At 36.2% G+C, this 14,623-nt stretch overlaps 1 protein-coding gene across 1 annotated transcript in view; it reads right to left on the minus strand.

The window, feature by feature from the left end:
• The window catches only part of SRP72 (signal recognition particle 72), a 126,233-nt gene that overhangs the window by 53,418 nt on the left and 58,192 nt on the right, over nt 1-14,623 (minus strand). Inside the window, exons 9-10 of the mRNA XM_033915692.1 lie at nt 3,413-3,544; nt 2,952-3,080 (exon numbers count right to left, since the gene is read on the minus strand). Of these exons, the coding sequence (XP_033771583.1) occupies nt 2,952-3,080; nt 3,413-3,544 (261 nt within the window). The remainder of the gene's footprint in view (nt 1-2,951; nt 3,081-3,412; nt 3,545-14,623) is intronic.

The following is a 14,623-nucleotide window of genomic DNA, read 5'->3' on the forward strand; positions in this document are numbered from 1 at the left end:
GGCAAATATTGGCGCATTTGGTCGATCAGCATAAGAGGGTCAAGGGGAAGATCAGGTCAGGCTTCATATTCAAGAAACCCACTCTGCATTGGGGAAGCTGGAGGATGAGGATATTAAATTTAAACTGGAACATCTTTGCCTTAAATTTTTGAATTGGGCAACAAAGCTAGTAAGTTATTAGCTCATCGATTAAAAAAATTCAGCAAACCCAATCAAACATCATGTCTATTACGGATAAACAAGGTAAAATCATTACAGATGAGGAAAGTATTCAGTGGTGTTTTAGGGAATTTTATCAAGAACTTTATACCCCTGAGCAGCAAGGGTCAGACTCTGACATTGAGCAGTATTTGTCAGACCTAGGTTTGGCTTTCGTGTCTGAGCCTGAAGCACAGGGTCTTGAACAAGATGTGACCTTAGAAGAAGTACACAGGGCAATTCACAATCTTTAATCAGGGAAACTCTGGGGTTAGATGTGTTCATGGGATTATTTTATTTAAAAAAAAATATTCTGCTCACTGGTGGCAGCATTCAATTCCTTGTGAGATGGGGCACAGATGCCCTTTTTTATGCGGCTGATGGCCATCACAGTCCTTTCAAAACCGGGCAAAGATATCACTCAGTTTAGTAGTTACAGACCTATTTCTCTTCTGGGAATTGATATCAAGATTTTAGCCTGCATACTGGCACATAGACTTGACTTTTATGCCTGGCCTTATTCATCTGAATCAGGTTGGATTTATTAGGAGGTTGGAAGGCGGCTGTGGGGTTTCGACTAGTACTTCATTTAGTGAAGGTTCCCCTTGGGTGGCAGTGGCGGTGGATGTGAAAAAAGCATTTGATTGCGTGGATTGGAAGTTTATGGCTTCAGTTCTTCCCTATATGGGGTTGGGAGAACGTTTTATTTCTTGGATACTAAATGCTCTATAATAGCCCGCTGGTGTGTGTCAAAATCAATAGGACCTACTCTTCTCTGTTTGAACTCAAAAGGGAGATGAGAAAAGGCTGCCTGCTCTCACCGCTATTGTTCGCTTTGGTGATTGAGCCTCTAGCGGAGAAGATATGTCAGTCTGACAGGTTGCGGGGCCTCTGGATTAATGGTGTAGAACATAAACTTTCCTTGATAGCAATCGTAATGGGTACGGAAGTCTCCCTATTGGCCCTTCAGGATCATATGAACTATTACAGCTCCTTATCGGGCTTTAAGGTCAATCTGATTAAGACTAAAATACTAAATATATCTGCACCTGAGGCGGAAGTCAGTGCGTTAAAAAAAGGGTACCGTTCCGGTAGGTGAAAGGTCCGATCAGATATTTGGGGATCCAACTGGGGGTGGATTGGAATACATTGTTCCAGCTGAATTACATTCCATTGATAACTCGCTCACTAGAGATCTAGAGTGGTGAGATAAGTTATCTCTCCTGGACGGGTAGAATGGAGGTTGTGAGGATGATGATTCTACCCAATTTTTTTTTTTACTAGTTTCAAGTATTGCCTATCGAAATATTACATGTTTATTTTCAAAAGTGGCATAAAAGCCTTTTTCATTTTATCGGGGGGGGGGGGGGAGGTTTGCTAGGCAGGCTATGTTCAAGTTTAAAGTGGTTGAGATCAGGACTGCAGTACTTTGGCCAACTTCTAGAGGGAGATAATATTCAAAATTTTGTTCCTTTAAGCACTCAATATCATTTAGACTCAGGAGATATTTTTCCCTATTTGCAGGTGAGAAATTACCTACTTAGGAGTTAAAGCCGCAGAACCTGCTGTCTTCCGGAGCTCTGCTTTTGTGCAAAGTTTGGGGAGATTGGTATAGCATGGGTGCATTTCACACTTGTATAAGTTATTACAGGCATATAGGGATCAGAAAATAATATACTGTATATGCAAGCTTGGGAGAGAGATCTGGGCAAGACTTTCACTATGAGGGAATGGGAATGTATATCTATGAGATGTCATCACCCTTCTGGTGGAAAATGCCCTTAAGCTGCTTGTTCATTGGCATTTGACTCTAGCTATTATGGGTAAAATGCCCAAGGCAACTAGTGATGCTTGCAGGAGGGGCTGTGGACTTAAGAGGACATTTTTCCATATATGGTGGGAGTGCAAATCAGTCCAATATTACTGGGGACAGGTTTTTCATTATGTAAGTTTGCTCATCCATGCCCCTTTGTTGCAAGCTGCAGATATAGCTTTGCTAGGTGCAGAGGTGGAAGGGCTGAATGCTACACAGAAGCTAGATTGGTATTGGCCCAACATTGAAGAGGCCCTGGGCTCCCTACTCTAACACTAATGCGGGAACGACTGGGATGGGTGTGTGATCATTATAGACTGTCTTCCCTGCTGTCCCATAAATGGCAAAAGTTTCTAGATATTTGGGGTAGATATTTGGAGGTTGAAGGCCTTGTGGCTGGGGATCCAACATGACTTAAGCTCTGTAGCTATTATAGATACCTGCCATATGTAAGATACCATGATCTTGGAGGTAATGGTTTATTTTGTTAGCTTTCTGTATATAATTTCCTTCTGACAAACAGCACTTGTACAGTCTATCTGTTGTTACCTGGGGGAGGGTGTGTGTGTGTGGGGGGGGGTTATAGGGCCTTCAGGGACTTAGAGGAGGTTTAACTTCTTTCATGGCAGTATTGTCATAATGGTATTCTAATTTTATAGATGTTCCCGCTGGTTGGTGGGAAATGCTGTAAGTGTATCTTTTTACTTACTTGTGTATGGCTCTATCACTGTGTGCATTGCTATCTACAAATAAACAATTACACACACACACACAAAAAGAATATCAAAGTGCAAAACAAACATGTGTCAGAGTCCAAATTCATATTCTGATGAACAGGCATTTGTCTATGGCCAGAGGTTTGCTGGACAGCACTAATGCTGAATATGGGCACATATCTGTGGATGTCATAGACTTAAAGAATACATAAGCTAACAGTCACCTGCAGGAGCTCGATGGCTTTGGAGTGCTGCTTTTCACGGCACAGCTGAGCAGCCTGGATAAGCACTGGCAGGAGGTGCTCCGGATTCTGAGACTGTAAGGTTCCTGACAACTTGCGGCACTGATCTGCCTAGGTAGTAAAAAAAACAGATTCTTCAAAACAAACGGTCATAATAGGATGCCACCAGCACAATCGCTGTTTTATCACCTTGCTCCCTTTTAAAAGTTCAAAGGCTCAAAGCTTTCCAACAGATTTCTAAACATTGGGGGGTGGGGGAGGGGGGAGATACGTGGGCGTAGTGGAAAGAACAAGCCCCACACACAAGTAGAGAAAATTCAGAAAACTAAATAAAGGAAAAGACAAAAGTTACAGTAAGTGCAATTTCAACCACAGTTTAAAAACACGAGAAATCAGCAACACTGCAATATGGAAAGGAGGGACTGACAGAAAGGCCCCTTCACCTGGTTGGTGTACATAGCTAGCAGAGCCTTGTTAAACTCTATAGCTTGGATCTGTTTTTTGGATAGCTTGTGTTCCACCCCATCTGCACTGGTCAGCTTCACTTTCTTCTTAGAGTCAAAGACATTTTGGTCCTAAAAAACACAAAAAGCACCACTTAAAAGGCCTCCTAACTATAATGGTCATTTACAATTGTTCAGACAAAGTTACCAAAGGAAAATACACTAGTATCCTCTAATTCAGAGCAAAGTCACCATTAAAACATTTAAAAGTGGGCCTTAATTTGTTGTTATGCGAGTCTAGATGATTTTCTTTTGAAGAAGTGGAATATAAATAGCTATAAAAAAATTGTCAGCATTTTAGTCACAGAACCCCCCCCCCCACTCAACAGAAATTATGCCTCTGCTCATGATTTCCATCACCAGGGTCAATATTTTCTACTATTCTGTAGATCATGTCCAAAAGGCCCCACTAGATGAAGCATACTTATATACAGTTCCTCTGGACAAGAAATCACAGCTTGGGAATAGGCAAGATTAAACACACCTATCTAGAGCGTTTTACAACAATGTACAGTGCATTGGTTAGTTCAGTGTTTCTCAAGTCGGTTCTGGAGTATCCCCTTGCCAGCCAGGTTTTTTTTTTTTTTTTTTTTTCATTATATTTTTATTTTCAAATTTCATAAAAAGTGTACATAATAATAAAATATATTTGATACATGCATGGTATCACTTTTATATCTATCACAATGTATATCTGAATTTGATTTTCCCCTTCACCCTCCCCCCATCCCTTCACCACTTTAATATAATATTTTCAAATTTTATAAAAGTATATAACATATTAGAATACAATTGATAATTATTCAATAATATATTTATATCTAATGCAATATATTCTGGATAAATTTTATTCATTTTCCCTCCCCCCACCCTTCTATTATCCCTTAATCATTTGTTACATTTTGTATCATATATTATAATATATTATATCTAAATTGTTTTCCTTACCCCCCCCTATATGTGTGTCATAAGAAGATCTCTAAAAGAAGAAAGGAAGAAAAAGTATTCTATTATTTAATCATTACAGTATTTTGTCAATGGCCCCCATATTTTTATAAATTTATTATATGTCCCTTTTTGTATTGATATTGTTCTTTCCATTTTAAAAACATGGCATATTGTATTCCACCAAAATGTATAGTTTAGGTTGTTGTAATTTTTCCAATTGTTAGTTATATGTTGAATGGCAACCCCTGTCATAATTAATAAAAGTTTATTATTTTCTGGTGAAATTTGACTTTTTTTTCTCATCATTGTTCCAAATAAAATTGTATCATATGATATTGCAATATGATTTTCCATTAATTTATTAATTTGTGGCCAAATTGAATTCCAAAATATTTTAATATAAGGACAGTAATATAATAAATGATCTAATGTCCCTGGTTCTAGATTACAGTGCCAGCATCTATTAGACTTAGAACTGTCTAGTTTTTGTAAACGAGTAGGGGTCCAAAAAGCTCTATGTAATAAAAAGAACCATGTTTGTCTCATAGATGCTGACACTGTACATCCCATTCTCCAAGACCAAATCAGTGGCCATTGAGATGCATTAATTTGATGTCCAATCTCAATGCTCCAAATGTCTCTTAGACCATTTTTTGGTTTTTTATTCAAATATCCAGATATTAATTTATACCACAATGCGGCTTGATGTCCCAGGAAGTCTGCTTTAAAGCATAAGAACTTTAAACTATATTGATTGTTTAATGATTTCCATTCAGGGAACCCAACCTGAATGGCCTGCTTCAATTGCAACCATTTAAAACTTTGTGTTTTATTAAGACCAAATCTATGTTGCAATTGTGAAAAATCCAGCAGTTTACCTTCTGAAATAATATCATCTAGAGATCTAATTCCTGCAATAATCCAGTTCTTCCAAAGGATTTGGGTTCCGCCTACTTTGATCTTGGAGTTTATCCATATGGATTGATTAGTTGATTTATATATTGGGATGGGTGTTAATTTATCAATAAATCTCAATGTTTTCCAAGTATCCATTATTATTTTATTTTCTCTGTATCTTTTAGGTATATTAATACTTGGTAAATGTACTAAATTTAGGGGAAACATAAGGCGCCATTCCAAATATAACCAATCTGGTGCATTATCTATAAGTTCTGGGAGGATCCAATACATACCCTGACGTAGAATATAGGCTTGATGGTACCTATAGAAATTTGGAAAATTTACCCCTCCCTCCTTAATTGATTTTTGTAAGGTTACTAAAGCTATTCTAGGTGTTTTACCAAGCCAAAGAAATTTTGTTAAAATTCTATTAAGCTTCTTATAAAAGGACCCCTGAAAATAAATAGGTATCATACTCATTTGGTAGCAAACCACAGGCAAGATCATCATTTTAATAGTTTGAACTCTCCCCCACCAAGATATATGTAATGGGTTCCATTGTTCACATAACTCCGTTACTTTTTTTAATACATATTTTTCATTTTCTTTTACCGTATCTTCAATTGTTTTTTTAACTTGAATGCCTAGATATTTAAATCCTTCTTCTTTCCATATGAATGGAAAAATATCAAATAATCCTTTTACACAGTAAACATTCAAGGGTATAATTTCAGATTTATTCCAATTAATTTTATAACCTGAAAATTTGCCAAACTTATCAATTAATTCCAATAAAGAAGATAAGGTAGACTCTGGATTTCTCAAATAAAGCAAAATATCATCAGCATAAGCCGAAATTTTATATTCCATATCTGAATATGGAATTCCTTGTATCTCCCTCGTTTGCTGTATTGCTAACAATAAGGGTTCTAATACAATATCAAATAACAAAGGAGACAAAGGACAACCTTGTCTAACTCCCCTCTGCAATTGAAAACCATCAGATATCTTATTATTAATATTTAATCTTGCAATCGGGAAGCTATACAATGTTTTTACCATTTGTATAAATCCAGAACCTATACCAAACCATTCTAACGCCTGATACATAAAATTCCATTCTACCCTATCAAATGCTTTCTCAGCATCTAATGAAACTGTAAATGCCGGTTCATCCATTTTTTTTGACAAGTTTAGCATGTGAAATAATAGTCTAGAGTTATTGGAGGAATGTCTTTTAGCAACGAAACCCGTTTGATGCATATCTATAATATGTGGGAGAGCTTTGGCTAATCTCAAAGCCAAAATTTTAGCAAAAAGTTTATTATCAACATTTATCAGAGATATAGGCCTGTAGTTCGAAACCAAAGTAGGATCTTTATTTGGCTTAGGTAAAACAATTATTATTGATTCAGCCATAGTACCTTTTATATTACCTTTTATAAGTTGTGTCTGATATAATTTTAATAAATGTGGGGAGAGGATATTTTGAAATGTTTTATAAAATTCTACTGTGTAACCATCACCACCTGGAGCGGATCCAACTTTAAGAGATCTCAATGCTGTTTCTAATTCTTTTAATGATATAGGTTCTTCTAAACTTCGTTTTATATGATCAGGAATCTTAGGTCCATTTATTAAATCTAAAAATTTTTTTCCATCTTTTTGTTTCTCCAAATAAGGTTCGGAGGAATATAGATCCTTATAAAAATTTAAAAATTGTTTTAATATTATATTTGTTTGATTTGTTATTATACCATTATCATCTTTTATTCCATTAATATTAGTTCTCCTTTTTTTTGCCTTAAGATAATTTGCTAATAATTTTCCCGCCTTATTAGAATTTCCATAATACATCGTTTGTTTGGAAAACAAATCTTTTCTTATCATTTTTGAAGTTAATTCATTATATTTACCTTTTACTTTCAAAAGAGTTTGCAAAACTTCATATTCCCATTTGCTTATCAATTTAGCTTCTAATATTTTTATTTCTTTTTCTAATTCTATATGTTGTTTTTTAATTTGTTTCCTAATAAAAGCTGAATATGATATGATATTACCCCTCATAGTTGCTTTAAATGCATCCCATACATTCTCTATAGATGTATCTTCCACTAAATTTATTTGAAAAAATTCATTAATTTGTGTTTTAAAATTTTCCAAAAATTTGTCATCTACAAGCAATGCATTATCAAATCTCCAAAGAGGTCTATTATTTTCTAATTGATCTAATTGTAATTCTATCCATATTCCTGCATGATCCGAAATGATAATAGGATCAATGGAGGCTTTACTCACTTGTTGCACTTTATTTGTTGAAACAAAAATATAATCTATTCTTGAAAATGATTTATGAACCTGTGAACAAAATGAATACTCCTGATCATTAAAATGAAGAATACGCCATATATCTTTCAAATCACATGATCGAACTAAATTATCTAGACCTAAAGATTTAATATTTTTACCTGGTTTTTTATCCAATAATGGATCCATTACAGCATTAAAATCTCCAGCCACCACTAAATTAGAGGCAGCCAGTGGTAATAACATATTTTGTAGCTTTTTGAAAAATTCTGATTGATTCGAATTAGGGGCATATATATTAAATAACGTCAGGGTATCATTTCCCATACCTATATCGATATGTATCCATCTTCCATGTGGATCTGAATTTTTTACCTTTATATTGGCCATACATTTTTTATTTATAAGGATTGCAACCCCTGCTTTTTTACCCACTGCTGGAGCAAAAAAACATTCTTTTATCCATCCACCTGATAATTTCTGTGATTCCTTCATATTAAGATGGGTCTCTTGCAGACAATAAATATCTGCATTTTGTTTTTTTAAATATGTTAATATTTTTTCCCTTTTAATTACGTGATTCAGGCCATTGACATTAATAGAATATATTTTAAAAGACATTATATATTTTAATACTTTTCATTATCTTATTCCTCCTCTCCTCTTTCATATTTAATAACCAAAAAATTTTCTTCATGACACACATATTTAACCCTAATGTATCTCCCTTAATTATTCTAATAAATATTCTTCTTATCCCTCCCTTTCCCACCCAATACATTGGCTGCTTAAGGATACACATTGGAACTATAATCCTAACATTCTCCCCATTCCAGGCAATCAATATTCAATTGTTTAAATAAATTTCCCTTCTATCTATCTATATTGATCTTTTATATTTATTTAATCATTTTCCATAACATTTTATTAATGTATCATTTTCCATTTAACAATATGTTAATTTGTATTTCCTTAGTATTATGATTTCAACATATAATTATTTTAAACTTATATGCAGTGTATTATTTAATAATTTTCATATATTCTGTTCTTTCTTTCATATAATTATTATTGTCTTTTCTTTGTGTTGTTTTCCTCCATTTCTTCAAATATTTCGATATGTTGTATTTCCTAATTTTTCATAGAGTCTTCAAAACCTTTTTAATATATTTTGTTAATATATCATAGGTTCTGGTTTAGAAAGAAACTCTTTTAGTTTTTCGGGATCCTCAAAATATAAAGACTTGTCTCCAGATGACACTCTCATTTTCGCTGGATAGTATAGACCATATTTAAATCCTTTTTCTTTGAGTAGAGGTCTCATATCTAGTAGTCTTTTCCTTTTAGTTGCTGTGTTTTTGGCGAAATCTGGTAAAAACCATAATCTTGATCCTTTATAATTTAAGTTTTTATCTTTTTTTGCAGCATTTAGTATCTCTAGTGCTTGTTGGTATCTCAACATTTTGAAAATGATTGGTCTTGGTCTGTTTTTATTTTCTAAATTTTTTATTGGGATTCTATGCGCCCTTTCAATTTCAATTGTTTGTTTCAAGTCTAATTGTAGAATTTTTGGAATTAAATTTTCAAGGAAAAGGATAGTATTTTTTCCCTCTAAATTTTCTTGTATTCCAAAGAGTTTGATGTTCTTTCTTCTTCCTCTATTCTCGTAATCCTCCAGTTGATCTTTTAATTTATTTAATTCCAGGTTGTCGTTTTTACATCTTTTTGATTCACATTCTATAATTTCCATTTTTGATTCTAGTTCAGTTGTTCTTTTGTTGTTAACTTCCATTTGTCTATGTATATTTAAAATTTCTTCTTTCATTTCAGACATATTAGTAATAGTTTCTTTCAGCATTTGTTTGATTTGTTTTAATTCTTCCATGACTTCAGCTTTGCTTAATGTGTCTGATTCTTCGATAGGAAGTGGTATCTTGCTTGGTGTTATTTGTTCTTGTTTCTGTCTTTTTGCAGATGTACCTGTCTCATTTTTGTTTTGTCTGGTACTTGCCATGTTATTGTTCTCTTTTCCTTGGTTATTATTATTTCTTGTATTTAAATCTTTTAGATTTGGTATTCTTAGGTTTTTAATCTCTTTTCTTCCAAGATTTTGTTATCTCTTTGAATTAGAAATTTTTCTTTTTAAGCTCTTTTCTTTTTCCTTTACCAATATTAGTTTGAAAATTCTTTTCTCACTTTCACTTTTTCAATGATGTAGGGGAACTCTTTTTTTTTTTTTTTTTTCTCTCCTCTTACAAGCCCAATCGCAGCTCTGATTAAGGAGAGCAACACTTTTTTAGAGTTATTTTTTCTATTTTGACCAACTTTAAGCAATTTTCTTCTGTTTTTTCTCAGCGTCTCTCAAATTCCTCAATATCTTGCTATTTCAGTTTTTTAAAGTTCCGTTGAACCTTTTTTTCTGTCTCCTCTCTCACAAGCCCAATCGCAGCTTTGTCAGAGGAAATTGATATTCATTTCAGTATTTGTTTTTTATTAGTAAGCTGATATTTATTTGTCTTCAGTGCTTCAGCACCCAATTTCTAAGAGAAAATGCAAGTCCTCCTCTCTCTCAATTTTTTTTTTTAATCCCCTTTTTTATCAAAGAATAATCTTTTTTTTTCCAATATAACTGGTCAGAACACAAATTTCTTTTTTATAATTTTTCCAGTCAATATTGATCTTTCACTTGTACTTCGCGGTTTCAACGCTGCATTCAATTTCAATGAAACCGCCAAAATCACAAATGGTTCTCTGCCTTCCCGTTTCTTGTCTGCACTTATCTCACTTCAACTGCCGCAATTCAGGTTATATTTTTTTTTTTTTTTGGTTATATTTGATCAGATCTCAATCTGGTCTTTCACATTCATCAGCATCAGTACTGCTGCAAAGTCTCTCGAATCAGTTGAAATACAGACAGTTCTCAACTTTCCTGACTTTTAACAGCTTCCTTTTTTTCTGTTTCAGTATATATTTGTTCAGAATATAAACTTTTCTCCTCTTTTTTCCTATTTCGCCAAACTGTTCAATCACATATACCACGCGGTTTCAGCGTTGCATTCAAACTTCAATAAACCGCCAGCACAAACGGTTCTATGTCTTCCCGACTTTCATCAGCACAAATCCCGCTTTAAATATAGCAATTCGGCTTTTTTTTTTTCTTTAGTTATATTTTGTCAGAACATATCCATTCTTTACTTTTTCTCAATCTAACATATATCTCATAGTCTCTTAAAATCGCCGACACTGACAGCTCTCTGCTTACCGACTCCCTTCAGCTTTTTTTTTTTTTTTTTTTTTTTTTTTCAGTTTACGTTCGTCTCTCCGTCTCAGCACTGCTTTCAAGTCTCTCCAAACCTCCGAAAACACAGACTACTTTCCCGATTCCCCTCAGCTTCTTTGTTATATCTGATCAGAATATAAACATATACTTCAGCGCTGTATTCAATTCTATGTAACCGTCAGCTCAAACGGCTCTCCGCTTTTCCGTCTCCTGTCTGCACATACCCTTCTTCAAATACCGCAGTTTAGGATTTTGTTTTGTATCTTTTATTCAGCTTTCCGTATATATATTTTTATATTATTATTTTGAAGGAAAAATAATTTTTTCTTTATTTCATTGCCTGGATGGTGAGGAGCTTCAGGATCACACCTCCATCCGTGCTCGCCAGGTTTTTAAGATATCCACAATGAATATGCATGAAAGAAATTTACATATAATGGAGGCAGTGTATGCAACCCAATCTCAGGCCTACTAATTGTGGATATCCTGAACAGCTGACTGGCAAGGGGGTATTCCAGGACCAACTTGAGAAACACTAGTTTAGTTTATCTTAGTTATGGTGAAACATGCATATTTAAATTGAGTAGTACTTCCCTAAAGACACATCCAGCAAGTCAGATTTTCAGGATATCCAGAATGAATATGCATGAGAGATGTGCCTATAGCAGAGACAGTGCATGCAAATCTCTCTCATTCATATTCATTGTGGATATCCTTAAAACCTTCCTGGTAGGTATCCCAAGGACTGGATTAAAAACCACCGACTTAGAAAGACAACGCCTGCCCTATGAAGTGGTAGCATCCTCCTAGCGAGTACACTGTTCACTTTTCCCTCACTCCTAAGTATTAGAAATGATCCTCAGATAGGTTGGGGGTATAACAATTTATTTAAACTGGTTTGGGGCCCGTTGATGTCTTTTATTACTTCATTATAGTTGTCTTTTGTCTTTAATTTTTGTTTATTTCCATGCACATCCAGGTCAGGGTGGGAGGGTGGGATATCTCTTTTGTTTATTCCTTGATTGAATGTATTGGAAGGGAGGGGGGGGTATTTTTTTTTTTTTGCATTGTTATTGATTGAATATAAATGCTTATTTTGATTATTAATGTTTGTATAATTTCCTGCACTTTGCATTAGTCTTGAAAACTTAATAAAGATAAAAAAAAAAAAAAGAACACAAGAACAGCAAAAAAAAAAAAAAAAAAAGTGATCCTCAGATAATAAGCCCTTCCAAAGCTACAGTTCACCAGGCAAACATAGCCTTTGGAATCAATTAGCCATGATTACTCGATCCTGACTGGACATTAAAGAAAAGATAATACTTGGGACCTAGTTAGGTACTTGAGACCTAGGTTGGCCTGTGTTGGAAACAGGATACTGGGCTTGATGCACCTTCAGTCTGTCCCAGTATGGCAATTCTTATGTTCTTATACAATGAAAGAGGTCTCCTTTAAGTCCTGAATTGTATCCTGCTGTTGCCTTACTCTTAACTGAGCCTAATTGAATTTCTATTTTCTTCAATTTAATTTTCACTTGCATCTTGTTTTCCTTCTTTCTTTTGTTGAGCTTTTTATATTGTTCTCTTCCTTCTGTTGCATGTGTATAGTTGCTGATGGGTTAAATAGTTTTAAATATTGGGTGGGTAGTATTCCCAAGACTATCTTACACACTGGAAAAGATACCATTGCAGAACAGACTTTCACTTACCCTCCCCCCTTTTATGAAATGTTTATGGATTTATACTTTTAGATTTCTCAGCATAGATTGTGATCCTGTTTGGGACAGATAAGGAACATCTATGCGCCTTTAATGAATCTTTGATGTTAATAATTACCTTGATATATTCTTTTTTTGTACACTGCCTAGAACTGCAAGGCATTGCGCAGTAAGCACAGTTACTTACCGTAACAGGTGTTATCCAGGGACAGCAGGCAGATATTCTTGACTGATGGGTGACGGCACCGACGGAGCCCCGGTACGGACACTTTTAGAGTGATTGCACTCTAAGAACTTAGAAAGTTCTAGAGGCCGCACCGCGCATGCGCGAGTGCCTTCCCGCCCGACACAGGTGCGCGGTCCCCAGTTATGATAAGCCAGCTAAGAAGCCAACCCGGGGAGGTGGGTGGGACGCAAGAATATCTGCCTGCTGTCCCTGGTTAACACCTGTTACGGTAAGTAACTGTGCTTTATCCCAGGACAAGCAGGCAGCATATTCTTGACTGATGGGTGACCTCCAAGCTAACAAAAAGCGGGATGGAGGGAAGGTTGGCCATTAGGAAAACAAATTTTGCAAAACAGATTGGCCGAAGTGACCATCCCGTCTGGAAAATGCATCCAGACAATAATGTGATGTAAAAGTATGAACTGAGGACCAAGTGGCAGCCTTGCAGATTTCCTCAATAGGCGTAGAACGGAGGAAAGCTACAGATGTTGCCATAGCTCTAACTCTATGGGCCGTGACGGAACCTTCCAGTGTCAGTCCGGACTGAGCAGAGCAGAAAGAAATGCACGCTGCCAACCAATTCAACAGCGTACTTTTAGAAACAGGATGACCCAATTTATTAGGATCAAAGGACAAAAAGAGTTGTGGCGATGATCTGTGGGGCTTAGTACGATCCAAATAGTAAGCTAAAGCCCGCTTACAGTCCAAAGTATGAAGGGCTTGTTCTCCAGAATGAGAGTGAGGTTTCGGGAAGAAGACAGGCAGAACAATAGATTGGTTGAGATGGAATTCAGAAACAACCTTAGGGAGAAACTTTGGATGTGTACGTAGAACCACCTTATCATGATGAAAGGTGGATCAGAAACTAGTGCATGGAGCTCACTGACCCTCCTGGCAGAGGTAAGAGCAATAAGGAAAAGTACCTTCCAAGTGAGAAACTTGAAAGTGGCAGTCGCCAAAGGTTCAAATGGAGGCTTCATCAAAGCGGAGAGAACCACATTAAGATCCCAGATCACAGGAGGTGCTTTAAGAGGTGGTTTAACATTGAAAAGACCTCGCATGAATCTGGAGACCAGGGGATGAGCTGTAAGGAGTTTCCCATGGACTGGCTCATGAAAAGCAGCAATAGCACTGAGATGGACTCTGATGGAGGTAGATTTGAGGCCAGAGTCAGACAAAGAAAGCAGATAATCCAACAAGGTCTCCACTGGAAGGGACGTGGGATCATGATGATGAAGAAGACACCAAGAAGAAAACCTAGTCCACTTTTGATGATAACACTGCAGAGTGGCGGGCTTTCTGGAAGCATCTAGAATAGAACGAACGGGCTGAGATAGAAGAGAGTTGTGTGAAGTCAGCCCGAGAGATACCAAGCTGTCAGGTGTAGAGACTGGAGGTTGGGATGCAGAAGGGTCTCCTGATGCTGCGAAAGTAGAGAAGGAAACAGAGGAAGTAGCAAAGGCTCTCTGGAACTGAGTTGAAGGAGAAGGGAGAACCAATGTTGTCTGGGCCACCGTGGAGCAATCAGAATCATGGTGGCTCGTTCCCTCTTGAGTTTGAACAAGGTCCGCAGCATGAGCGGCAGAGGAGGAAAAGCATACAGGAATTGATTGGACCAATCCAGTAGAAATGCATCCGCTGCTAGACAGAGAGGAGTATAGAGTCTGGAGCAGAATTGGGGCAGTTGGTGATTGTGAGGAGCTGCAAAGAGGTCCACTTGAGGAGTGCCCCATTGATCGAAGATGGACTGTAGGGTTGAAGGATCGAGAGTCC

Source organism: Geotrypetes seraphini, chromosome 1 (assembly GCF_902459505.1).
Source record: "Geotrypetes seraphini chromosome 1, aGeoSer1.1, whole genome shotgun sequence".
Taxonomy (NCBI): domain Eukaryota; kingdom Metazoa; phylum Chordata; class Amphibia; order Gymnophiona; family Dermophiidae; genus Geotrypetes; species Geotrypetes seraphini.